Raw genomic sequence first — 26,906 nt, forward strand, 5'->3', positions numbered from 1 at the left:
ACTTAGTTTGAAAGTTCAGCAATTTTTAAGACCGCCCAAAGCGAGTTTGCAGCGGGCCTTTCCCAGCAGCCAGAGCCCAGAGGGGCTGTGTGGGACTGGCAGTGTCACCCACAGCCTGCCTGTGGCAGGGGGGCTCCGGGGGCACGGATCCGTGCGGGAGCCAAGGCCGAGGTTTGCTGTGCTGGCTGCTCTCACCAGGCAGGGCCCAGCCCAGCAGGGCCCAGCCCCAGCTGCCGTGGCTCTGCAGAGCCTCCCTGCCAGCCGTGCCCAGGAACACCCACCCCGAGCTCCATGGGAACACCCAGAGGTGCTGGGCACTGCCTGCTCTGCTGCCCGGCACCCCAGAGCCCCTGGCAGACGCTGCACTGCCCAGACACTGTGGCTGGCAGGGACGGCTGAGCTCAGCACCTCATCACCAGTTCTGCCTGTTAATTCCTGTTAATTAGTGCTCCCCAGCCCCAGGAAGCAGCAGCACTTCACTTCCAGGGGAGCCACCCAGAGGATGCACCCCTGTGGGTGGGACATGGGGAATGTGGGCCATGGCAGGTGGGCACTGCCAGGGGTGGGACTGGGCACGTGGGATGTGGGCAGCACTGCAGGTGAACCACAGGCATGTGCCCTTTGCTGCCTCAGTAATTGCATGGACTTCAGGACCAGAATTTCTCATCCAGGATGCCAAAGAGCAGATCTCCACACTTTCCTGCAGTAGTTAAATCTTTTCTTTATTTATCAGGGCAATATCCTTCAGAAATCAAAAGCTCAGGCCCTTCCTCCCCCAGTGCAGAGTTCATGTGACCCAGCAAGAGCCAGTGACGCCTCTGCAGCACTCACCCCTCACCATGGCCAGGCTCCAGGGCTGCAGAGCGAGGCTTTGGGAAGTGCTCTCACTCAGCAGGGAGTGTACCTGTCCTATACGTTTGCTGGTCCTCTGAAATGAGAGATGAAATGAAATTCATTAAACTATTCGAAACAAGGACTAAAAAAAAAATTACTGCAATGAGGAATGCATTTAAAAGAAATGATACAGGTATTATCAGCTAAAGAGGCTGCTGTCTCTTCCAGAACATGCTGCTGCTGACAAGACCTTAACATGTCAACTGGTATCACCACTAACACCTGAGACAGCAAACAAGAGCTAATCCTTACACCCTTCTTGTGCTAATGACTGCAGGAGATAACTGGTGTCCCTGGCAAGTGTCCCATTTAATTCAATTAACTCCAGCCGAGCCCTGCTGACTGCACTGGCAGTGTCAGAGAAAGCCAGAAGCCAGATTTGGAGTCAGATGGTAAAACCAAGGCAGTCCCACCATCCCTCTGTGGCCCAGTCCCCAGCAGCCAACCCCAGGGCTAACAACCAACCTGGCATCCACAGCAGCTTCTCCAAGAGAGTGTGGAAAAGCATCATTTTTTCCTGAAAACGCTCAACGTTTTTGTTCCCTGAGAAAATGCAGGCAACTAATTTTGCTTATTTATTCTGAAATGCTGGGTTATGTGCTGGTTTAAGAAGCAGTTTCACAGTGTTCCCACCCCCTTCCATGTGTCCAAGCCAGTGGGAAGATCATGTTTCTCCTAACACAAGGCAGATGTCTGCCAGCTGATCTGGGGGCACACAGAGCTGCTGGCCCCTCTAGGGAACCCTGACACTTGCACAGATTGAGGTGTCTGAGATATGAACTGAAACATTCTGATAAACATGAAAAATAAACTAACCATGAAAAATTAAGCTGCAGGAACAACTGGTATATCCCCTCAGTTGATACAATTTCCAGGTCTGTTTGATGATAGTGAAAAAATACTTTCCAAATATTTTCTTTTCCCTTTGAATATTCTTCTGCTGTGAGCTTCAACAGGCAGTGATGTATCTGTCAACTCATATTATTCAGTTAAAAAGTTTTGAAATAGAAAGAGATATGCAGAGAAGTTTCCTTGGTGGCACTTTTGAAGTGTAAGTCTGGGATAGCAGGTAAAATCCTGAGATGCCTTTACACTGCCAACATAAATAGAAAGTGTATTTAAAAACCGGAGATTATCCATTCCTTGACAGGGCTGTCATACCTACTGTGTTGCCAGGTCTTAGTAACAGTTTTATTTGAAGGTCAGTCCAGCACAAATAACGCCCAGAAAAGCTCTTCTGCTGGAAAACAAAGCATTCAAACCTTCAGAAGGAGCTATAAGGACCTGTATGTGACCATCAGCTTGGACATGTCTCTCAAGCAGCATGAGCCAGTGGAGATTTCTGAAACTTCACTGAGCTTCTTTGTGGAAAACTTCGTTACGGCGTTCCAGTCATCCTCCAGCCTTTGTGTACCCTCCAGGATGGCTGAGAGCACAACAGGGAAGCCCAAACAGTTAAAATGTCACTGTGTTGCACCTGCAAATCCACTGGAGAACAACAATTCTCTGCAAATCAAGCTCAGCTGCTCTTCAGCAACTGGCTTCCAACTCAGAAAGCTGTGCTGTGGGTCCACTCACTAACATTAAATACACGTTTAAATAAACTTCTACATCCTATGGACATTTTTCTCATGCCATGGCTCCATTGGATAAAAGTGCTGAGCTCCTGGTACAGATCTTGGCACTCATCTCCCATTTGTCCCCATCTATGTGTTTGGTATTTTCCAGAAAAGAACCAACCTCCCCACTGTGCAGCAAACCCAGCTGTGCCCAGGTATTTCCAGACAGCCCAGGCTATTCCATCAGGCACCACTTTTACACCAGCACAAGATCCATGAGGAATAACATGGGGAGACCAGAGCTGTGCAGAAATACTTGCAAGCAGAAGAATGCCACAAAGTGCAGCCACAGCTGGACCTCCCACCCCTGCCAGTGCAGGAATCCTGGGCAGGCTGAGCTCAGTGGTGCTGCAGCCCAGAGCAGGGTGCATGGAGCACAGCACTCATGTCCAGGAGAGCACTCAGACCAGGCCAGCACAGCGGGACAGAGCTGCCATCCTTCCTGCTGTGTCCCAGAGAGCCACAGGTGGCCACTGCCTAAAGAACACTCCAGTCCTTCCTTGCTGCTTACAGGTACAGGGTGCATGCCTATGGCATCCTGCAATTAGCAGCCTTCCCCCTTCAGACCCCCAGCAGGACTGTGCTGAGCCTTATCATTTGCCACGTGGGGTGTCAGCCAAGGGGAAATTGTGCCTCATGAGGGCTGGTGCCCACGTGAGCCGTGTGTGTGGCAGCAGTGGGACAGCAATAAAAAAAATTGTATAAAAACTCCAGGGCCTTTCAAAGCATTTCCAAATGCTGCCCCAATTTCCCTGCTGTGTGTCAGGTTCTAGCAAGCAGCCACCCACACAAAGCAACTGTGGAGCCACATCTAAGACTGCCTCACCTGTGGTACGGAAAGAGCTGACAATGGCATTAGCATGAAACTAAAATTAGAGGCTAATTGGGTTCTGCAGTCACTGAAATTGATGACAGCTCAGTAATTAACATCCCTGGATTTTCTTGACTAAAATAAACCTAAAATCTGCTCCCATTCATGCTTCTCCCTGCTCCACGAGCAAGCACTGTGTGAGCCTGGCCCGCTCTGCACAGGGGAGTTCTGCCACCTCTGCCAGGGCTTGTGGGGTTCCCAGCAGTTACTGGGGCAGGCATAGCCCTAGGAAGAGACTGTGTATCTGCAAATCAGTATCATTCCACAAAAATGGGATGTGATATTCACTGCCAGGGTTGGGAACCATCACCAGTGCAGAACAGACACAACACCGTCCAGCAGAAACGGGAGAGGCCATGGCGCTGTGTCACCAGACCTTCGTGCAGGTACACCTGACAGTGAGGCCAGACCAGTGCTGCTGCTGCTGCTCCAAGAAAAACAGGGAGATACCTACATTAAAATGTGAGGGACTAAAAGCATCTGCTCAGGGTGTCAGTGGGACACAGGCCCAAGCCTCTATCAGTACTCCTTGAACGTGAATCAGAACATCTTCTGTTAAGGTGGGCAATAACACCTACTGAAAGGCACATGAAGCTTTCACTGGACCTCCCTGGGGTGCATCACACATTTGGAGCACAGAAAAACACACCCAATTTAACTGTACAAGTTATTTTCAAGTTGAATGGGTTGCTGTCCAAGATCCATAATGAGAGACCAAATACACTGCCATTACAGCTGCAAGCTCTGCCTTAGACAATGTGCTGAAGACTTGCTGTGCAGGATATGGCCATGTGCAGCCTCTTTCAGGCTTTCTGTGTATGTGTGCTGTGTGTGCCCACCTGGCTGTGCTATGCTCACCTGCCCTGCGCTCATCTGCAATTTGTGCAAGAGTTCTATGGTCTCATTCCTAGTTCATTGTTCTGTACAATATTTGGAGTCTCTGATCCATAGAAACATCTTATAGTGGTACATTCGGAAAAGCCGCGGCATGCTTCTGCCTCCAGTCACAGCTGAAGGCTCTGACTGCTGACAGAGCTGTGCTTCCAAAGCCAGCCCACCTTCTGTCCCTTCCTTCAGCACCTGGCTTGATTTTGCTGTGGCCAGCAATTTCATCTGCACTCTCTGGTCGAGATGCTGCCTGTGGCAACTCAAGAGAAGCTCCTGGTTCTGCTGCGACCCATGAGGCAAGGAAGGAGCATGGTCTGAGGCCTGCTCCCCACGTCAGCTGTGATGAACACTGGCTCAGGGCTGGCCCCCTGCTCCTGCTCTCAGAGGTAACTCACTGCCATCACCACACAGCTCCACTCTCCTCCTCCCTTCTCCCACACTTGCTGCAGGCACGAAATGTTCCAGGCTCCCACAGCCATGCCTGGGGCATGCCAAGTCCATATGCTGCTGTCCCTTTCACACACATTTCCAAAAGGCAAAAAAATTCACTCCTTGGAGATCCCCTTATCTGTGCACTGTTCATCAAGCAGAAAGAACAAACCTGGCCAAGATGGCCACAAAAACAGGTCATTGTTTAGAAAGGCCTCACTTGACACCCAAAGATATCAAGTATATTATCTTGGGGTAAAGTAGTACAATCAGTCCTATTTCCAGTGCAATGTGCCTAACTTTTTCTTAAGTAAATTGCTTTAGTACTCATTTGGTTTACAACTCTTGGTGTGCCAGGAAGAAAAATGTCTGCATGTATATTATATATATTACACTACAGACATCCATTCCTTCCACCAATTATATCAGTATTTCAGACTATGATCAGAGCACTCTTGGCTTTGTTCCAAAACTCTTCCCCACAGATTATGAGCAAACGAGTTTCTGCATTAAAGCCCACAGCTCCCGCTGTCCCAGGCTGTCCCTGGCAGTTCACCTGTTGGAGATGTCTGCGCTGTGCTGGCTCTGAGGGCACCATGATGTTCTGCTGTCTCTCCATGGGGAGAGGGGCGCAGGGGCTGCAGTCCCTCCCTGTGGCTCGGGGTCCCTTGTTCTCCATGCCCCACTCTGCAGATGCCATCGGGCTCTGCCCCAGGAGCATCATCACGGGAACTGAGGCTTCAGTTACAGCTGGCTGTAAAACACAGACTGTGAACAGCATGGATTTTAAGTGCCAGATCTTTTCTTGACTGATGCTCACAGCTGATGGTGAGTTCATATCTCAAGGTAACATCACATTCATCAGTGTCACAAACAATCGCTGCCTTAAGAATCAACAAAATCCTTCTCTCCATTAAGTCTCACCTGAGGAATCCCCACATGCAAGGAATGCGTCTGACAGCTCTCTGGGATGCCAAGGCATAAGCAGCATAAAGACCCATGTGCTGGGTGAAAGCTCAGGCCCAGGGCTGGAAATGTCCTGCTGAGCAGCAGCAATTGCAGCTCACGTCACAACATTCCCAATAACAACAGCTGAAGATCCCTGTTTCAGAGTGACTGAATGTTATAGCCAAAGCTGAACTCTTGTACTCATCACTGCAGCAGCCTCATGGGGCTCATTCCTCTCCCTGTCCCCTAACATATGTGAATTATCCTCCCAAGTAGCTATTTTTCTACCAACAATATGGACATCTTTTCAAAGGCAAAGTGGAAATCCCTGCAAGCATTTCTGATACTGCTTCCAGTCAGAAATAATAATCTGATCCACAAGTGAATTGCATTTCTGTTGCTGAATTCCTTTGTACAAGTATCTTTGCTTTGAAAGAGTTTGGCAGGATTGAGGCACAGGCTAATTTTACTTATAAGGTGTGAATCAAAGAAGATTTGCAAGCTTCTGAGTCACAGAAAGGAAGTGTCTGTGGCCTTTCACCACTGCTGTCAAGAGAAAATGTCACGGTTCAGCTATTTTAGATGTGATTTCAGACCGCTCACTGCGCCCTGCAGGTCCCATCTCCCACCAGCTCACGCTCTCCAGGAGACCAGGACAATTCCAGTCCTCTCTGGGGCCTGGGGAACTCCCAGCTTTGCTCAGACCTGCTCTGCTCATGGCTGCATCACCACGGGCTGCAGTGTGAAAGAGCTGAATAAATTATTAATTTGGCAGAATTCAGCAGACACTTTGTGGGAAAAAGGAGTGACCAAGGAAAGGGTGAGCAACTTCCACATCACACAGCACTGAAATCCCTAGGAAGCTGAGGGCCTAAGCTACAAACACTGCTGCAGCAGCAGCCAAGTTCCAGGGTCTGCACCATGCCTCCAGCGTGACTCTGCTACCCTGTAAACAAGGGACTATAATCAACCAACTCCTTCTGTGCTGCCCTGCTGCCAGGAGAGCTCCCACCTGAGGCCAGGCCATCCTGAGTGTGGGGACAGCTCTGCTGCGCTGGCTCCAAGGAGAACATACAGGTGCTCTGCACCTTCCTCCAGTCCCAAAGATTTCATGGCCTCCAAGATGCTGCTGAGGCCAGGTTTAGTCACTGGGAGTTCACTGTGCCCAAGAGAGGAGGTGGGACAGCCTGTGCCCACATGCCTGGCAGCAGGGCCTCCCTGTGGCTCCCAGGCTGATGTGTGCAGGTGCTCCTCTCACCTCTTATCTCTTTATCTGCTGCTCAGGGCAGAGCCCATCTCCTCCAGGCCTGCAGGGATGTGCCAAGGACCGGCATGTTACAACAGGTCATTCCAGTGCCACACCTGCTGCTCTCCACCTCCAGCTGATCCTTGCGATGCCCTGTCCCCAGCTGCGGGTGACAACACCATCTTCTGCCCTAAAACAGGTCCTCAAGGCTTGCAGACAGCAGGCATGCTATAAAAGCTGCACAGCAGTATCAGCAGGACTGGAGGGCCCTCCACCTTCCAGCCATCTGTGGGATCTGCCCATTGAATACATGGATGAATTCTCCCATAAAAGTCAGTATTGGGCATGCTTATCTGGCTTAATTATTTCCATTCACTGCCACCTTCAGCCCCATCCAGCACAGCTCCATGGCTCCACAGCCACTGTCAAACCAAATTCTTCCCCGATAGTCTGTGGAGATGTGTATTTGTCATCTGCAATCTATTCCTTGATTTCTGGCATGTGTTTTCAGTGCTTCCTCTTGAAAGCTTTTTCAGATTTCCCTGGGCTTCTCCCTAGCCTCTGTGAGCAAAGCCTCACACAGTTTAATTGTTGACAGCTGTGTCAGAAGAAGTTTTTTGGTTTTTTTTTACATTCCTCTTGCTGCAGCACATGAGCCACTACACAAAGGCCTGCCTGGCTGTGTAATGCACCAAAATGTGGAAAGCAGACCATGTCTACTAAAGGGAGGTTTTGGGGTGTTTAATTCTTTGTGATGTTTTTCAGAGATAATTGCAGCTCCACACATGAAAATGCTGACAAATACAAGGCAGCTGAGCAAACACGTGAAAAGCTTCAAGTACTGGGTTGGATAAAAGTGAATCTCGCCTCCTTTCCAGGAGAGTATGCATTTTGGTTTCGCAGTAAAGAAAAATCCAGTTAAAAGGAAAAAAAGAAACTTAATTATGATTTTTTTTCCCCAAGCAGAAGATGGGAAATGCAGAGGACTAGATTGATATCCCTTTTCTGCCAGGCTGAACTCAAATCTGAAACATCTGTTCACATAACTTGAGACAAGCTCTCCCAGTCAAATAATGTAAGCTCAAACTCTTCCTGCCATCAGTGCAGAACTATCAGTTAACTTTTTGTGGAAGCCTAAGAATCCAGACACTTCTCATGTTCCTTGCAAGCATTGAATAATGATGGGTTCTCACTACCAGTAAATCACTTGCAAAGAGAAATTAGCACCTTTTCCTAGTATTCTAAATCCTAAAATCTGCCTTTTTTTTTCTAGAACGTGACTGCACACATTATCCTTCAGGGGTTATTCAAACTGAGCAGTACCAGGTATGTAAAACAGTATCTCACCCAGCACAGAGGGGTTAACTCAGGTGATTGCAGATATCAAGGGCAGGGGAAAATATTCTGTTTTCAATATAGAATCACAGACTGGTTTGTGTTGGAAGACACCTGTAAAAACCATCTTGTCCCCCAACCCCACCACCAGCAGGGTCACCTTCCCCTATCCCAGGCTGCCCCAAGGCTGTCCTGGCCTTGAACGCTTCCAGGGATGGGCAGCCACAGCTGCCCTGGACAAACCTGGTCCACAATTCAGCTGCAATCTGCAAGGCAAGGAGTAGGATTTTAGCTGAAAGTATTGAGAACCAAATTTGCTTGCAGAACTTGCATACAGGCCTGGTTTCTGAGCTCACACCCCTCACTGCATCCCCATGCTTGGCAGAAGAGGCCCTAAGGCTCATGTAGAGCTCCATTGTTATATAAATGTCTGTACATAGGTAAGTATAGTAGAAACATGTTGGCTGTGCAAGGACAGGAGATTCAGAGGCAGAGCACTGGCAGATCAAGCAACAAGCCCCAGAACTGAGCACTATCCTGATCCTGTTCTTGTTCCTGCAGCCCTCCAAGAACTCTCTGTGTTCAACATCCAGAGCAAGAGCATGAACCCCATCCTATCAGATAAACAGACTGGAAATCGAGGTTCATCTCAGATTCTGCTTCCAATTCTGTGCATGTGTGTACAAGTCACTTTGTTTCCAGGCTGTTTTCTCCAGCCTCACATGACATGATGAACAAGCGGGGACTGTTCCCAGCTACAAACCTGCACAATGTCCCAGTCAGGGAACCGGATTGGAAGTGAAGGGCTCTGGAAACCACAGGGGAGAAGAAAAAAAGAAGAAAGAAGAGAAAAAGCAAGGCGCACGCAGCTCACGGCAGCCAGTGGCTTTGCCGTCCTGGCTGTTTTTGCCTTCTCCCCGCCCAGCGGTAGATGGAGCCCTGCCTCCCTGCTCTCGCCAGAGATGCTGCCAGCGCCGCTGCTGCAGGGACAAACCCGCGGGTCACACAGCAGGGGCTCGGGCTCACCGCTCCTGCCCACTCGTGCAATTCTCTCAAGCTTGGGACTGACAAAGGTATTCGACTAACCACAGTACTGCCTTTTCTTACATTTAGGCGTTGGGTAATGCTTCTTTCCTTTGTTAACTGACATCAGGATTACATGGAATTCACCAGTTTTATTTCTTTTGCAAAATAAGGAAGGGCAAGGTTTGCTTGCCATACTTAGAAAGAACATACGGAAATTTGTATCATGGCTGTGAGCACTGGAGACTTCTTATGCAGAGGATTTTACAGGAACCAAAGGTCAAGGGATCCATGGCTCACAGCTCTGGTGCCTGCAGCTTGTGTGTGGCAGCAGGACAGAGAAGGGATGAGGGGACACTGGCCACCATTTGCATCTTTGCAAGATGGAAAAATTAGAGATGTGTATGTTGATTTTCTCTCCCCACTTCCATCTCCAAGTGCCCTGCAAGTGACACCAGTACAGCCGCACGGGTGCCGGCAGCCTCTGGAGTCATGCACCACTTGGCCAGAACTTCCACTGCAGCCCCATCAAGACATGTCAGCCAGGTCTTCTACAGCAACAGCTCACAAATGGAACACTTCAGAGCAGTGAGAACAAAATCCACAGAGTCACAGAATATGCTGAGTTGGAAGGGACCTACAAGGGCTGTGGAGTCCAACTCCTGGTCTTGCAGCATCACACAATGTTCCTGAAGGTATTGCCTAAATGCTCCTTGAACACTGTCAGGCTTGATGCTGTGACCACTTCTCTGGGAAGCTTGTTCCAATGCCTGACCACACACTTCTTTTAATATCTAACCTAAACCTCCTCTGACAACTTCAGGCCATTCCTTTAGGTCCTGCCACTGGTCATCACAGAGAAGAGATCACCTTCTGCCCCTCTTCCTCTCCTCATAAGGAAGCTGTAGACTGGGATGAGGTCTCCCTTCAGTCTCCTCTTCTCCAGGCTTAGCCCTCAGGCAGTCCTCACCTGGCTTCCCTCAAAGCCCTTCAGCACACTGCCCTCCTTTTGACACTAACAGCTCAATGCCTTTCTCGTATTGTGGTGTCCAGGGCTGTTGGTGGGGCTGCCCCAGCTCGGAGCAGAGCAGGGCAATGCCTGCCTTGCCCAGCTGGTGCCCCCAGACAGCCTGGCCCTCCCGGCTGCCAGGGCACTGCTGACTCATCTTCATCCTCTGTCAGCAAGGACCCCAGGGCCCTTTCCAGGCGCTGCTCTCCAGCACCTCATTGCCCAGCCAGCCGCAGATCCAGGGGTGCCCATTCCGGGCGCAGAATCTGGCACTGCCCCTTGCTGAACTTCACAAGTTTGGTGATTGCCCAGCCCTATAATTTGGTGACGTCTTTCTGCAGGCCTCCCTGCCTTTGAGGGAGTCAACAGCTCCTCTCAGTTTTTACCGTCGGCAAACTTGTTTAGTATCCTTCCAGTCCTGCACCCAAGTAATTTATGAAGATGTTGAAGAGCACAGGGCCAAGGGTGGAGCCCTGCAAAACTCCACTAAGGGACTGGTGCCAGTCTCATGCCACCCTCTGCACCTGACCGTGAGCCAGCTGCTCACCCATCCCATGACATGTTTATCCAGCAGTGAGATGGATAGTTTGTCCAGAAGGATGTTATCAGAGACAGTATTGAAAGCTTTACTGAAATCTCAAAAGATTACATCAAGTGACTCTCCTTGATCAGCTAGGTGGGTTACTTTGTAATAAAAGGAAATCAGGTTTGATAAGCAGGACTTCCTTCTCATAAAGCTGTGCTGGCTTAGACTGCTCTCTCTTTTTTCTGAATTTTTTGGAGGTTGGTTTTCGGTTGTTTGGTTTAAAAGGGCACCATGCACATCCTGCTTCATTCTGCTGCACATCCAAGTGCAGGCTTGACTGTATATAAGAGCAATCCATGCTGCCAGGGAAGGCTATCCTCAAAGCCAGTGTGCAACCTGTTGTTCTCTGGAAACATGTACTGCTAGACAAGCAATATATAAAACCATATTTTGTCTTGTGTTAGATTCTTTGAAGAAGACCATGTTATGCAGGTACGAAAACTGAGAATATTGCAGTTACACAAGATGCTGGAGATTATATTTGCCAGCAAGGTAACTCAATATACATCTATTCTGGCACTCAATAATTAAAGACAGGCCCCCAGCAGTGAATTGCAGGATGCTCACAGCAGCAGCAGCTCCCCACACTAGAGAGGGGCCAAAACCTTCAGTCAGGCATTCACAACCACACGCCTCATCCGCACAGTCCAGCTTCAAAATGTGAGTGCCCAGTGGTTTTAGCAGTACTGACTTTTCATTTCTCCAAATAGAAATTAACAGAAGAAGGGAGATTAGACACCCATCCATGAAGACAAGGAGTTTCTACAGATTAGCCTAGAAGTGACTGAATTTCTGAATTCAAGAGCTTATGCTGCCTCTGATCTGTTTGAATCCATGGATTCATACAGAATCCATGTCCCACACCTAAGTGGGTAAAAATCTAGGTAAGGACTTTGGCATTTGATCTTTACAAAGCAGAAGCTAACAACTGACAAATTAAATACTTTGGAGCAGTGAAAATTAAACAGTGCTGCAGTCACGAGTGTTGGCATATGGAAAGCTGCCACTAAGCTAATAATGGAATTGTCTGCCACAGCACAGAGGGAGCTCCCGGCATCCCAGAGCAGCCACACATCTGGAGACTGGAACACAGCCATTAGCAACCGATGTTTAAGCAGCACATTCTTGCTACCTTCCTGCCAGCTGCTCATCTCTCACCACAGGCCCAGGGCAGAGGCTCACAAGCAGTAATGTGGCACTGGGGACAAACTGGAGCAGCCTCATGCACAAAGGAGGTTCCTGAGTAGAACCCTGCGTGTCTGCATACACCTGCTTTACTCACCTCACCAAAAAATGGGCAACTGGCTCATCTGTCACACTCCTGCATTTGCACACTCAGGACACCAGCCACTTTCACTGGTTCTTTCAAGTACCTGTGAGGAGTGTAAGGTGCTGGGGGATGAATGTTCCTGGCTCACTCCAGCCTGGCCCCTGCACAATTTTCACGCGTGCCAGCAGAGCCACATTGCTCAGGAATGGGAGGAGAATCAGAGCCAGGAAATGGAAGATGAACCAAACATGCAGATCTCACTCACAGCCAGAGACAGAGAACGATTTCCAGACAGGTGGGCATGGAGCTTGCACAAGGTATTCACCCATCAATGAATGACAGAGAAAACAGAATCGGGACCGTGGATGCAGCCAGACAGCAAACAGGCTGCTCACCAGCAGCTGCTGCAGAAGGGATGGGAAGGCCAAAGCATGGACTGTGCTGCAGGAGGCAGCAGCAAGAACATGGATGTATGGTGGGGCTGTGGGAGGAGAAGAGGCTCTCCGGAAGCACCCAGCACTACACACACAGTGCCCCTGGAGATGCCAGATGAGGCTGATCCACAGCACTCCCCTCAGCGTCCTCCCCTCTGCAGCAGAGAGCTGGCAAGAGACAAGGAGCACCAAAGAGCAGAAGGGAGATAAAACACTAAAGAGGAGAAGGATGTAAGATGCTGGAGAGATGTGCATGAGTGTCTAAAGACACACAGGAACATATAAAGAATGGGCAGCTTTAGCACTGAATCACTGCTTCTCTTCCTGAAGTACCTGCCTCATACTTGAAAAGACTTTGAAGGTACCAAGCTGTAGAAAGCTGTATCACTGCTGAGCAAGCTGGATAGCACAGGTGAAACCAAGTGGAAACAGACCAACCATGCCTGTTAAGGATCCACCACTCTACAGAAGAGCAGTTCATTCTGGCTAAAGGTGGCTGTGAGAAGATCCTGCTCCCAAGGAAGCAAAAGGAAATGAAATTCTAAGAAGATTCTTGGCAGTCCAGTTCTGTACCCACTGACATCCACTGCAAGGGGTATTTGTTGGCTCAGGAGATGTATCATGGGTGTTGACAATGACTACACCTCGTTTAATTAGGCCATCTTCCCTCTTTGACAATAAAAGAGACCCGAGTGTCTCAGATGCACCAAAGCAGATTTGTGTCCCAGCTGCCCCTTTCAGAACACCTGTGGAAAAAAAGCAGCTCTCTTCTGCTGCCACCTTGGTCTCTCCTGCCCCTGCTGTATGTCCAGCAGTTCCCAACACAGCAAATTGTGAAGGGCAGGAGACAAGAGGAGGGAGCACTGGGAGGCTCATGCACTCTTCTCCCTTCATCCATTTCTGGGCAGGTGACCATGCACAGCAATGGTGTCAATCCCACTCAGGGCAGCAGCTCATGTATTAAAATAGCAGCAAGACTGACAGTACTCACAAGTCTCAGAAAAGAAAGCTGATGCGGAACTGGCTTGTTCATCTTTTCCATGACAGGAAACACTTCAACCTCTGCTATCAGCACAAGCATTGTCTGCTCCCACCAACGCTCTTGCCATACTCCATCCTGGGATCACACAAATAAAGAATGCCAGAGTGTTACTTTTGCCTTCTACAGGCTCAAAATGCAACAAAACTCAACCCTCTGTTGTGCTTTGCAGGCTCCAAAGCAATCAGCTGCTCAGTTTATGGTGTCACAGCCCATGCATGTTTCAGCCTTCTAAGTAAAGCAAGCTGGTCACCCAGAGCCAGCTGCTGCAAGTGCCAGGACAAGTGGCCTATCCAGGACCAGGAGCCCTTGGGCCACTGGTGGCCACCAGCCAACCTGCCTCAGCTAGATAAAAATCCTCCATTTTCAATACAAATACATAACAACTGAGTAAAGAGGCAAGGAGTAAGAAGGGCAACCAGCTCTCACAAGAACATATGCAGCACTATCTTCAGCTCCCATTTTTCAATTACTTTTCTGCTTTATGGCCCTTAACACAAGAGGAAAAATGAAGGTGAGCTGCAGAAAGCAATCAGTCTCTCAGTTTCTCATGCACTCCCACCAAAGCAGAGCTTGGATCAGGGACACCCTCAGGAAGTGCTGGAAAACACATCCAAAGCTTTGTGAGGAATTGCTTTTACGGAACACAGGTTGTTTTGGAAATCCCAAGGAAAAGACGCTAAAGTGTAACAAGTTTTTGTGTATTTCATACACAATAAAACCTTATTACTTCAAAATGTGAATCAGGAATACCATAAAGAAGCCTTACCGGAAATCACAAGTGAATCCTAGGGACTTTGATCTAAGCTGGAATTTGGCTGCTTCAAATCTTGCTGCAGAAAGCTTCATAACCCTGAAATCAACAGAAAGGACACAGCAATAAAGTACATGTAAGAATAAGACCCATTGGGTCTTACTGGCCCTAATTCTGATTTAGTAAAACCAGGATAAGATAGGATGCTAGCCTTGGCTTCAATGGTTCTGAGCGGTCCCTCAGATAGCATCTGTAGTAGAGGAGCTGTACTCTAAAATTAAACAGTGAATTAGCTATATTTTCTAAGGATCAAATTCTTTGTATACTTCTCACTAGAAGCTGACTCAAGCAGCCTTCTCTTTAGTGACTGCACAGTTAGATTTTGGGGCATCATGTACTTGCATTGGGCCAAATTGCTACAATTTTCCTCTTTATTTCAAGAGAAGTTTTTCTGGGGAAATAGCAGTTGCAGTAATGAGCTATCCCTGGGGCCCCAACAGCACAAACTGTAGTTCACTCTAACATACCAGCCATTCCAGATTTAACTCTGACCTACCTTATACACAGGTGGAGGTTTCATCAGCTAAAATTTCGCTTTGTGCAGGTGATTGTCTGACACACACGCAGCACCAGCCTGCACAATGGCTCAGCAGCCCCTGGGCTCTGGCTCTCAAGGCTGGGAGAGGGCTCCAGTCTTGGGGTGTCACAGGTATCAGATATTTGTGTGCATGAATGAGGTACATAGTTGCCCCAAATCTGGTATTTGTATGTGCAGCTTGGAAATATAAAATCAAAAGTTTTTATAAAAAAATTTGCCATCAAAACAGGAGAGCAAAAGAATATATGGGCAGAAATCTAATTTCAAATGACAACCAATGCATGTTTGTTTTATGGATATCAGTTATCAACACAGGCCTTTAAAGGCACTCCGAATAAAGCAGGGATGGCCCATGGCTTTCCTTTTCACCCAAAGACAGCCTAAAGCAGCAGCTTTGGTCATTTGCTTTCCAGAGTGATCACTGCCTCTCTGTACTTCATTCCCCTCTCCACCAAGTGCTTTTTTTAACCTTTTCTCATGACTGACTGACTACCTGCTATGCCAGTCCCGGTTTTCCTTCCGGATGGCAAACATCCATCTCCTGTCTGCACTCACTTGCAGGAAGCAGCAAGCCTGCTGCCTCACTCCCCACAGCACTGAAACAAGTGACATGAGACTAAGCTGCACTATAACCATCAATGTACCTAATCCACTGAAAACTGTGGGGCCAAGTTTGCATGATAGGCTGCTTGCAGAAGTCTCAGACTTGGGGTACAACAGAACACCAGTTTTAGGCGCATGTATATGGTAGATGGAGGCCACTTATTCTGCTGTTAGAGGCACATGAACACAAAAAACCAGTATTAGACTCAGCATTAGCAGCTGACCAATGCCATGTCAGGAGAGACTTATCCTGTAGCACCAGATACTGAAGTCTTTACAGAGCATGCCACCTCTGGATCATAAGATCAGGAGACACAGACACACTGTAGACACAGACACACATAAATAAAGCCCAGCCAAAAAAAAAGAGTTACAAAGACATCCTTATTTCCATCATGAGACCTAGACCAGGATGGAGGCTCTGTTCTATATGCCCCGCAGTCATCACTACCCTCTTCCTTTGAGGGCTTCTCACTTCAGCAACCCAGCACCCTCTGGAGCGAGAGTCGTGAGCTGTCTCATCAGGCCACAGCAAAGGCCAGCAGAGAGCACCAAGCCTAAACCTACGAGCCTGAAGTTATTTGAAGACAAAAGCACACATAGAAAAACCTCCCATTTAAAACATGGGTTACAAAAGCCAAGCAGTTGTGCACTGTACTGCAATCAAATGCCATCCTTATTCCGTCACAGCTTGAAATAGATTGGGTAAGAGGCAAACAAGTGTAGAAATCCTGAGCTGCTGGCAGTGCCCACGCAGCAGGCAGCGGCACCGAGGCTCGCTCGCTTCCAGCTGGCCAGGGAAAGCCTCCACGATGCTCCAGGGGACGCTGACTGTCAGGACACCCAGAGGAGCCTTGCTGCCGAGCTGCACATTGCAAAGGCTCCACAGGCCCCAGCAGTGCAGGCTCACCCTCAGCTAACAGGACACAGGCAAAAATGCCCTTATTTCGTTTACCCAGTCCATAGAACAAAAGCTAGGTGCATGATTCATGGTCTTCCCAGCTCTTCTGAACCCCCTCTGTCAAGCCTAGGTAGTTCTCCTATTTTAGCTGTTGCCTGCACAGGCTTTGTTAGTGCTGGAGGCTGAGGCTTTGTACCAAGCCCCAGGAGTTCAGTACATTCTGTTCACAGTGCCAAAGGCACTGAATAACCACTTACATTTGCATTTGCCTAAACATAGCCTAAACATATTGCAAACAAATAGCAGGAATAAGTTTAGCACTTGAGGCATAATTAAAAGCTAAAAACACCCATCAATAATTTGGTCCTTTTCCAAAAAGACCAGAAAAAGCTAATAAGAATAATTGAAATGGTATTTTTGTACTGCAGCAAAAAACAAAGAATAAAAAGCCCGAGATGCTTGCCAAGAACTTTAAAACCTATTTTCAACCAGTCAGTACATTTTATGAGCTTATCTGTAGATAAGATAAGCTGCTAAATACCATTTCTGAGGTTTACACTTTTTGCTACAGGCATGTGCAAATCTCTGTTGCTGCCTGAGCCTGGCTGTTTTCCTCTGTAGCCGCAGCAGGATCACAGAGGTAGCCAGCCTCACAGCAGAGCTGCTGCATTATGAATCAGATCATGCTCACCGAGGAAAGGAGGCTGGAGTGCTGCGGGTGGGCTTGAGAGAGCCAAGAGACTCGGGGCGCTATTCCTGGCAGCAGCAGCAGCGATTCACCGCGTGACCTTGTGAGAGTGACTTAATCCCGGCACGGCTCCGCTCCCCGCTCTCCTGGCAGACCGCGGCGCCGCCAACGCCCGCAGGCTCTCGCTTTGGGCAAGGGAGAAACGCAGCGAGACTCTATGAAAAAGAGAGGAAATGATGCAGTGCATGAGGATGCAGTTGCACTGCTGATTTCAAAGGCAGCTTGGACTGTGTTTGGAACAAAGACTCTAACCCAGGTAATAAAAGAGAGATAGTGTTTTAAAAAAAGGTAGCATCTCCTTAGTTATTTTATCCCTCTGGGCATTGAACGAGGCAGATGCTACTGTAATCGAACGCCTGTGAGGTGTCTGGATGCTGCTACACCTGATGAGATTCATCCTCCCAACATCCCTGCATGAGCGGAGGAGGAGGCTGAGCCCTGTTTGGTCTGGAGCTGGTGTACAGCAGAACACTCCCACAGTTAAAGACAGCCCCTGTCGCAGTATGTGCGATGTGCAGAGCGATGTTTCACCGCAGCTCCGCCCGGTAACAGCGCAGGACACAGCCCAGCCGTGCAGGAGAGATCCCCGCTTACCGCAGCGGCCCGGGGTTCGGCGCTGCCACAATCCCGCCAGGCCGTCCCGGAGCGCGGGGCCCCGCGGCACGGCAGCCGGGCTGCCGGGCACCAGAGCTGCACTTAGGCCATCCCGGCCGGGCCGGACAGCAGGCACTCAGGGGCACGCCCGGGGCCGCCGCAGGCCCCGCTGCCCCGGGCACGCCGCGGCCGCAGCCAGGCGGGCCCGGCGGGTCGGGCCGTGCTCAGGGGAGCTGCGGCCAGGCGGGCCCGGCGTGTCGAGCCGTGCTCAGGGGAACTGCGGCCAGGCGGGCCCGGCGGGTCGGGCCGTGCTCAGGGGAGCTGCGGCCAGGCCTTCCCTGGCTCTGCTGGCAGAGCACCGGGCCTGCGGCACCGCCAGCCCGCTCCCTCCCCGCCGACAGCAGGCACCCACGGCCCGCGCCCTCTCAGCTCCGTCCGGCTGCCCCACAGTGCTTCGGCTGCTGTCCGCAGCCAAGAGTGACTTCGGGAAGCCATCAGCTCTGCTGCTGCACCACAGCAGGATTTCATTGCTCTGGAACAGAAGGCTCCAATTTGCACATCTTACCCCCACATCCATACTTCAGAATCAGAACACACCACAGATCACACCTGGAAACCGCCTATTTAATCCTAGAGATATTTTCCAACCTAAACAATTCTATGAGTCTGTAAGACGGCTCTGCCTGGGACACCGGCCTCAGCCTCCCTGAAGAGGCGGCAATAAGTGGGAGTTTCCACGAAGGAGAAACCAGTCACCACCTGCTGCGTTCTGGGGTCGGGGCTGGTTGTTTTGTATCTACATTCACAAGGCCATTGTCATCAGTTATGCATGTGTGTGTCAAAGCTGTTTTTCAAAATACTGCCAGCCACAACAGCTGAGAACACGACTGCTGTCCCATTGCCACATCCAGTTTCAAAGCCCAGGCAGATCCTAGATTGCATCCTGCAGCCTGGATTCACAGCTCCACCTCAACATGCCACTGCATGCTTTATTGGAATGAGCTGCCTCCTCTTCCTGTGCACCACATAATCTCACACTTGCTGATTTCACTCCTTTATTCTAGGTTAGCTGTACCTTTGCTGAGCAGAAATATGCAATTTCAAGGAAAGCAACAGCCACAAGTCACTTCAAACAGTGACATTAGCCATGACTGCAAACACATGGTATAGCAAGGCTGCTGAGCAGGGACTGTCACAACCATTTTACAGATAGGAGAATGAACCACTTCAGAAGACAAGGATGCAAACTGGCACTGTCCAAGTGACCAGATTAACTGCTTTTGAATGCCAATAATCACTTGCGTTTGCTCTCCATTTACCGTGGAGCACATGTCAGTGACTCACTCTCCCCTCTGCCCCTGAACAGCCACACCTCTTCTCATCTCACCCCTTTATCGGTCACACAGTTGTCCCTGTTATTGCACAAATCTGACAAATCAGTTACCTCATTAACTCAATTTGGATAAACTGTCTACCTCATCCAGACTGAGGTGGTGCACAAAGGGAACTCCTATTTGAAGCCCTGCTCTGACGTGGACTATTCACTGAATCCATCTTTGTTTTCTTTTTGATATTTTTAAGTGTTACTTCATTGCAGTCTACATTTCTCTTAATAAATTTATCTTCAATATAGGAAGAGATGCTTCTACGAAGATGTTTCTACTGTTGTGCTGAAGCCATGGAGGAATTCAGGTGAAGATATCCTTTGAAGTGTATTCCAAACACTGAGCCCCATCTTGTCCTTCAGAAGCACCTGACAAGTGACATTAGTCAATGCTGCTCTGTGCTCCACCACCGTCCGTTTGCAAGAGCTGGAAATGCTCCATGGGCAATATGGGATGCAGCAGGGCAGCAGTCACTAGGGCAGCAGACGCTTGTGTCTGCCTGGCTGGGTGGGGATACAATTGTACACGTGGTTTTTTCAACAACAGATAAGTCTATGCCTACAAATACACAACTAGCTTTTCAGGTGGCAGCTTTTAGGGAGCTGGCAATGAAGCACAGGCTGTTTCTGTGGCCAACACCTGCTTGTGGATGACAGAAAGGCACAACCAGATGATGCAGCTGCTGCAGGACAAGTCTGATCAGCACAGCCTTGCATTCAGTCAGTGAACAAACCACCCATGCACCTCCTGTTGCCCACATGCCTGCTTTGTTTGTCCAGTGCTCCATCCCACAGGGCTGATCTCTGGGGAGATCCCACAGCCTCTGGAAGCACAAATAATCACCACAGATCTCTGCTGTTGGTCCTGCTGATGTCAGGCTGATCAGGGCATACACCTGACTGAAAGGTGCTTTACTTTGCCTTAGCAAACTGGTAAACCGGGGCTGAAACTACTCAAAGGTAGAAAATAGATAGACAAAGCCAACTAAAACCAAGTTATGTTTTCTTATGTAAAATACCAGTAGTTCCCACTGACAGGGCTGACAGCTGCTGGCCTGTCTCCATAAGCAGGGACTATTGCTGAGGCTCTCCAGACCTAGCCTGGCAAACTGGAGGTTTGGGGTTGTGCAAACTGACTCACACTTGGAAGTGAACAGAAATCTGTTCTGCCTTTTTGATAGTGAAGCAAAGCTTCACAAGGAAAGATGTTACGGGCCACAGTCCACACGTAACGCTTGCACGTGGAACGTGGGCCAGCCTGGGAGGAACATTGCCACTGCCCAGCAGAGAGCCAGGCTCCTCTCCCTGCCTCCAGTGCCCTCTCTCTGGCAGCCTGGCCCCACGGCAGGGCAGGAGGGCTCCTCTTCCAGGTGGAACGGCAGCACTGAGACTTTCTCCATACTGAGAGGTGAAACAGCTCTACATCAGTGGAGCATTTCTGTACACTACAGTGTCTTCTGTGCTGTCCAAAGACACACATTGTTGCTGAGATGCAGATTCAAATTAGCTCAAAGTAAAAATAAATAAGTACCAGTCACTGCTTTACAATTCAAATTCATGTGAAGAAGCCAAACTCTAAATGCAAAATTAGATCAACCCAGATCTTGTACATAAACAGACCAAGTTTGCTCAATCTTGGATTCGTGCCACTTTCAGTGTTTTTCTAGTCTTGCCATGCTCATCCTAAGCCAGGGACCCAGGGAAGCAATATTTCTGATGAGCTACAATCACACACATACCATGGTGTTCCCCTTGTATTTCTGCTCTCTCCCCACAGGTACAAGGGTGTTGCAGATGGGGTGTTTGGAATAGCCCTACCTGCGTCAGGGCTTCACCTCACTGCTCTCTCCATGGTTTATAGCACTGCCAGGCTACAACTATTCCACCTGTATTTGTCGTGCCAAGAGTCTCTCTCAAATGGAAGTATTTGGACTTGTGTAAAACAAATCATGTAGTTTTAAGAACAGGGAATAAGACAGTGCTTTAATTAGACAAACATTAGCCACTGCAGCTTCAGCAGAAGGTTTGGCAGATGAGGAACCAGCAAGCCAAAGAGGAACAAAACCCAGAGAGAAGTATTGAGGAACGATTGTACTGCACACCCAATGCAGATTCTGCCCTGAGGAATTATGTCAGAACAAGGTTAAATATTTCACTGGGACTAATACTTTGCATTTAATATTTTTTTATAAATCAATCTGCATAATGTATGCTGGCATCCTTTACATTTCAATTTTGCTTACAGTAATAAAACTAACTGTGCAAATCATCCTTGGCTGTATGTTATTTTTACATCCAAGAGCACCGAGCAATAGAAGCTTGGCAGGACAGATCTAAGAGAGAAAAAAAGCATTGTACTTTCCAACATAGCAGAACAACCCTGATTTTAAAGCAGTAGGATGAAAATGATTCAGCCTACAGTTAAAATTAGAGGTATGGTGAGATTTAGACTGCAAGTGAAGTACTGAATTAAATGTGTTTTTACTTGACTCCAACAAGCTTTTTTTATTAGTCCCTGGTAAATGAAATACTAGAAACTTTAAAAGTCTGTGAAACAGTCAAATCCACATGGTGTTTCATGGAGCAAATGCCACCTGCCATTGTCAGCACTGCAGGAAAGCCAGTGGTGGCAGAGCACGGGAGCCACACGGGGCAGATGCCATGGCTCTGGCTCCCTGTGACTCTCTGGTCACTCATCCCCTGCCTCCCGTGCTGCCTGGGAGAACAGGGCAAGCCGGAGTCCAAAGAGAATGGCAGCAGCAGCCGTGTGCCCAGGTGGAACCCTGACACCCTGCACAGCCGTGAGGCACCTGGCTCAGAGCCACCCTGACACCCTCTCCTGTGTGTTCTGGTGCTTTGCTGTGCTCAAGAGACACACACACAGTACTTCTGGAGCCTCTTGTAATGAATAATTACTGAAACTCATCCCAAATATATATATATGTACATGTACATACATGTATATATATATATACATGTACATGTATATGTATATATGCATATACATATATATATATATATATGTACATGTACATGTATATGTAAATTTTTCAATAGACGTAAAGAAATATAAACCCCACAAGCATTTTGAATGCTAAATGAAAAAAATCATTAACTGGAAGAGTTCACTAATCCAAGTAACCAAATCAAGATATTCCCATTCCCCTCCTCCCATACACTATTTACAGCCATCAGGAATGTGTCACTGCTCAGCATTCCGACCCACTGCCTCCGCAGGCTTTTCCTTTCTCCAGCAGGAAATCCTCCAGCTGGCCCTACTTTGTTCTCTAGAACAGTTTAAATTCAGCTTATTTGCATCAATTGAATGTAGGTGCATGCAGGCATGTGGTACCTGCATGTGGGTGTTCCTCCTGGTGAGATTTCCTTACTTTCAATTTCATTACAAGCAAATTAAAAGGAAAAAAAAGAGCAATTCCTTCAGTGATTTTTCTGCCTTTCTGCAATATACACACACACAAAATTCTTTAAGAAATATAGAAAAGAACAGCCACTAGGACTCTGCACTTCCCAATTGGATTGACTAAGTCCTACCTAAGTTTATGGTGAAGGGTTTGCTCAAATCAGTGTTGCAGATTTCTCCTTAACAGGAAAACTTTTGATTTCCCCAAGCCTTTATGCTTAGAAGCAGTATTATTTGCAAGCTGGTGTCATACCATACGATGGGCCAAATGTTACCCTGCACATGGATTCCGTGGAAACTTAAGGAAATGCATATTGTGTCTCTCTCAAGCTGCCTTGGGGGAGCACCATGCCCACGATGGGCACTGGGCTTTTGGGGTAAGGGGCTTGATTCCAAGGGCAGAGGGACAGAAAGGAGGCACATTATGGGTGAGCAGGAAAACAACCCTCAGTCTGGCTGTGGGTAGAGCTCAAAGGGGTGAATCACTCTTCTTTCAGGAGCAGGACCTGGGGCTAAAAGTAGTAAAATAGGGAGTATGGTAGAACACTTGCTAGGCAGAGTATCCTTGGTTTGGTTTGGTTTGGTTTGTTTGTTGTGGGTTTTTTGATGCTCAGCAGTTATTACCACTAAATAGCAGAACCTGTGAAAATACAGAGAATATAATTGCTTTGCTCTAAGAACATGAGCCGCGTTTTCACCAAACAAGAAAGGACGTGTTGGGTTGTTTTAATTTCTGGTCTAGTTGGGCATATCTTATCTCTGGCTAAAAAAAATGGAAATGCATAATGAAGGCAGCCAGTTGTCTTGTAGGTAACCAAACACAATTCTCACCACAGGATAGGATTGTTGGCAAGATGTGGTATCAGTACAGGGAAACTTAGTACTGCCAGCTGAATAGATCTGTCAAATTTGTTTCTGCAAAATGTTATGTCTACAACTACTAGAAATAGCACAGCTGAGTGATAAAACTTGAACAAGTGTGAAAAAATATTTGCTTTATTTTCAAGTCTGTTTTCCTTGTGAACCTGACAGCATTTTGTTTTCTCAAAGTTATGTTTCATGTGCCCAAGGACTGCACTTTTCCACCCCCTACACCTGTATTCTCATAAACAGCAGCAGTGCTTAAACAGATTCTGCAGCAGCTTGTACAGACTGAGAAGGCAGGCTTATTGGACCCTTTCATCTAAAAAGAAATAGGAATAAAATAACTTTATATAAGAATGTTGCCCCTAGAACAGTGAAGTGCTCTTTAATGTTGGCTTGATGAGGCCTGGCCCTACAAAGACTGAAAGAATTTTCACATTGCCAGAACCTTCCTTCCATGAATAGGCACTGATTTCATGTACTACTTTAGGATAAGGTCTTAGAGGACACTATTTTTAACTATATGAAGAACAAACATGTCTAAAACACCTTAACCTTCCAGCTGAAGCTACACATACTTTAAAGCCATTCTAATATATGCATAATCAATGTGTACATTACTCACCAAATGGTAAACAGCAAGTGTTGCAATAACTCTCCTGTCACTAATTTTAATACTGTACCAAAATATGCTACAGTAAATTAACTAGTACATTTTGGAGTGCCATAAATAATTAAAACTAAAATTATAACTGGCAAAATGAATGAAGCAAGAACATTTTGTAATCCAGTGTTTTTCCTACTCAACTTCATAATTTTCTAATTTGTGTTAAACACTAAATCTGATTCTCTCTGAGCACAAAAAGGAATTTGTTCATATAATTTACTAATTTGGAAAGTAGCTTGGTTGGAAAGAAATTGAAACCTGTTAAAGCCTCCACATTCTATGGCAGAGCATCTGTCCACATGGCACGCAGCACAAACTGCTCTTTGGTCACCAGTCCCGAGGTGAAGGCAAAGGAAGCACAGCTCAGCAAGTGAGAACCACCCAGGACAGAGCTCTGCTGCCAGAGGTGGGACATCAGCCCCAAGGAGGAGCCCATCCTGCCTGGTCTCAGAGGATGCAGGAGAGAGACGGCGTCTGCGGCCATCCCGAGCGACACGAGGCGGGTGTTCCGTGAGCCACAGCAGCAGCCGTGTGTGTGCAGCACCACGGGTGCAGGGCACAGGCAGGAGAAACACGCTCAGCTTTGGCACATCACGTCAGACCACTTCAGCTTTTGACATCTGCAGGTGAGAACAGACAGGTGAACAGCACGGGAGTGACATCACTGTATCTTTTACAAGGATTTTTAAAGCACACCAAAGGTGCTTTTTTACAAGTTGGTAAAACTTGCTGCTCCATTACTTCAATCAATAGGAAGTGTCAAATTGTTTTTGCAGAAGGCTTCTATTGTTCTGTATTGTTTTGCTTTTTAATTTTCATTCTTTGGTTTCACTGAAAGAACAGCTCTCTTTTTTAAGACAGACATAAAATAGGCTGACAGACAATGTCTGCTGCTTCACTGCCTTCAGGTGGATTCCATATTCTGCTCCTTCACACCTCTCACCTTCCTGCCCTGTCTTCTCTGAAGTACCATGGAGCCTTCCACCTCCCCACCCACATTATTTTTATTTTTCATTTGTTGGTGATTATTTACCGGCCAAAAAAACTGCATTAATTAATCTGTTTATGCTGCGTGAGCTCACCCTGACTTTCATTGGAACAGAGCACCATCCCTACCAATACACCAGGGCCAGACCTTGCGTGGCATCCTGACCATGCAGCCCATACCCCTCCAGAGCAGTGGCAAGAATGCTGAGGGGTGGTGGCCTCAGGATGAACTCTCAGGGAGAAATCCCTACGGAGCTTGAGCCTTGTTTCTGTAGCCTCCAAGAAGGGGGTTCCTGCATCTCTGGAGCCCACCATGGCACAGAAGGATCCTTAGTGGCAGTGGGCAGCCCTGGGCTGCTGGCTGGCTGGTGGGCTGCACCCACTGCCCCACCTGAGGGAAAGGGAGAGGCAGAAGGGAAAAGCTTCATCTCTCTGCATAAGGCTGACTTGTGCAGTGACACTGCAGCAGATGGAAATCTTTGGAGAGAGCAATGTCCCTGCTCCACAGGGTAAGGCAGTTCCCCTGGCACGGCAGAGGCGGGCACAGCACTGAGAACATCCCAGGGGAGAGGCTTATTTAGAGCTGCCCTCTGACAGTGGTAAAAAGGATCCTCCACCCATCTGTCCTGCCCAGCCTGGCCATGGCCCCCTCCCCGGGAGCCCGAGCAGGGCACACACAGCCTGTTCTGTACAGACAGCCCACAGCCACCCCACAGAGTCTCGGCACCATGTGAGGAGCTGCAGGGAATGGGATGCGCCTGCAGGGATGCGCATCCCCAGGAGATCCTGAGTTCTGGGCAAAGCTGTGTAGGTGAGACTGTAATAACATTCTGCCATGGACAAGGACATGGACAAGGACACCAGGGGGTTGTGCTGGGTATAAGCAAGGACAGTTTCTAGTTCTCAGTTTTTTATAATAATGATGGATTAATCCTGTTCTTGCTAATCTGCCAGGACAGAACAGCTGACATAAGACTCCTCCAAGCTGCAACGGGTGTCCTCAGCTGCAGGAGCCAGCAGCTGTTAAGCACACAGTTAACTCCCACAGACCAACTATTTCCTTCATTTTTTTAATAACCATTTCTTTAGGCAAGTGTCTCCTGGTATTTTAAAAATTCATTTTAATCAATTTAAAATTAATAACAAACCAGCAAAATCCTTAGGGCCTGAAAGCTCCAACCTCTGCCACTCTGGAAGTGATGAGTCAGCTCCAGTGCAGCAACCATGGAGCAGCTGAGGGCTGCCCATGAGAGCTGAATTAGGTCACTTGGTTTGCTGTTCATGGAACCGTGGCTGTCCCTGTCATTCTGAGGAGCTGCTGCTCTCCAAGGGCTCTGCCACAGCACTGGGCAGCTGCTGCTGCTGCTGCCACGGCTCTGTGCTGGGTACTCACCAGGGGGGTGCACCAGGACAGAGCTCCTCCAAGAGCAGGGAAAGGACAGTGGCCGCAGGACTCAGCACACACAGAGCCCTGTCCACCCCCTGGGCTCTGCACGGTGCCTCCTCAATTCCTGCCCTGGTCACCGAGCCACGGGCACTGCTCGGGCTAGGAACAGGAGCCAGCAGCGCAGAGCCACACTGCTGGCTCCAGCCTCTTCCCAAGAGAGCTCCCCCAGGCCCAGCAGCAGTCTGTGCCCAAGGGAGCACATCCCGGGGTACTGGAGCAGACCTGCTGTGCCCCCCCACTCATCACCTGTGTCTAACAGCAACACCATGGCCCCACATGCAGCTCCTGTGGCAGCTCCCTGAAAACGCTGGCTTGGAGTTACCCACAGCACAGGATTTCCATGCTCC

General features: G+C 48.5%; 1 protein-coding gene and 3 long non-coding RNA genes across 10 annotated transcripts in view; 2 read left to right on the forward strand and 2 right to left on the reverse strand.

The window, feature by feature from the left end:
- Positions 1-26,906, reverse strand: part of LOC106629950 (uncharacterized) — a 53,463-nt gene that overhangs the window by 15,177 nt on the left and 11,380 nt on the right. For 2 of the 7 annotated variants that reach the window (XR_012581703.1, XR_012581702.1), the window contains exons 3-6: positions 17,139-17,350; positions 14,361-14,444; positions 13,544-13,669; positions 5,258-5,455 (exon numbers count right to left, since the gene is read on the reverse strand). Coding sequence is in view for 4 of the 7 variants with exons in the window: in XM_074547615.1 (XP_074403716.1) it covers positions 13,621-13,669; positions 14,361-14,444 (133 nt within the window). In the remaining 3 variants the exon portion in view is untranslated. Of the gene's footprint in view, positions 1-5,257; positions 5,470-13,543; positions 13,670-14,360; positions 14,445-17,138; positions 17,351-17,447; positions 17,561-26,906 lie in introns of those variants that run through there. The other 5 variants (XM_074547615.1, XM_074547614.1, XR_012581704.1 and 2 more) reach the window with 4 other exon arrangements.
- LOC141730178 (uncharacterized) lies at positions 646-5,455 on the forward strand. The gene is made up of 2 exons (XR_012581707.1): positions 646-923; positions 5,253-5,455. It is a non-coding gene; the product is annotated as an uncharacterized LOC141730178 (long non-coding RNA).
- On the forward strand, positions 17,321-21,443 carry LOC141730177 (uncharacterized). The gene is made up of 2 exons (XR_012581706.1): positions 17,321-17,451; positions 19,423-21,443. It is a non-coding gene; the product is annotated as an uncharacterized LOC141730177 (long non-coding RNA).
- On the reverse strand, positions 23,573-26,799 carry LOC141730176 (uncharacterized). Its single transcript, XR_012581705.1, has 2 exons — positions 25,364-26,799; positions 23,573-24,745 (listed from the first exon to the last, which is right to left on the reverse strand). It is a non-coding gene; the product is annotated as an uncharacterized LOC141730176 (long non-coding RNA).

The sequence above is a fragment of the Zonotrichia albicollis genome, chromosome 9 (genome assembly GCF_047830755.1).
Source record: "Zonotrichia albicollis isolate bZonAlb1 chromosome 9, bZonAlb1.hap1, whole genome shotgun sequence".
NCBI classification, from domain to species: Eukaryota; Metazoa; Chordata; class Aves; order Passeriformes; family Passerellidae; genus Zonotrichia; species Zonotrichia albicollis.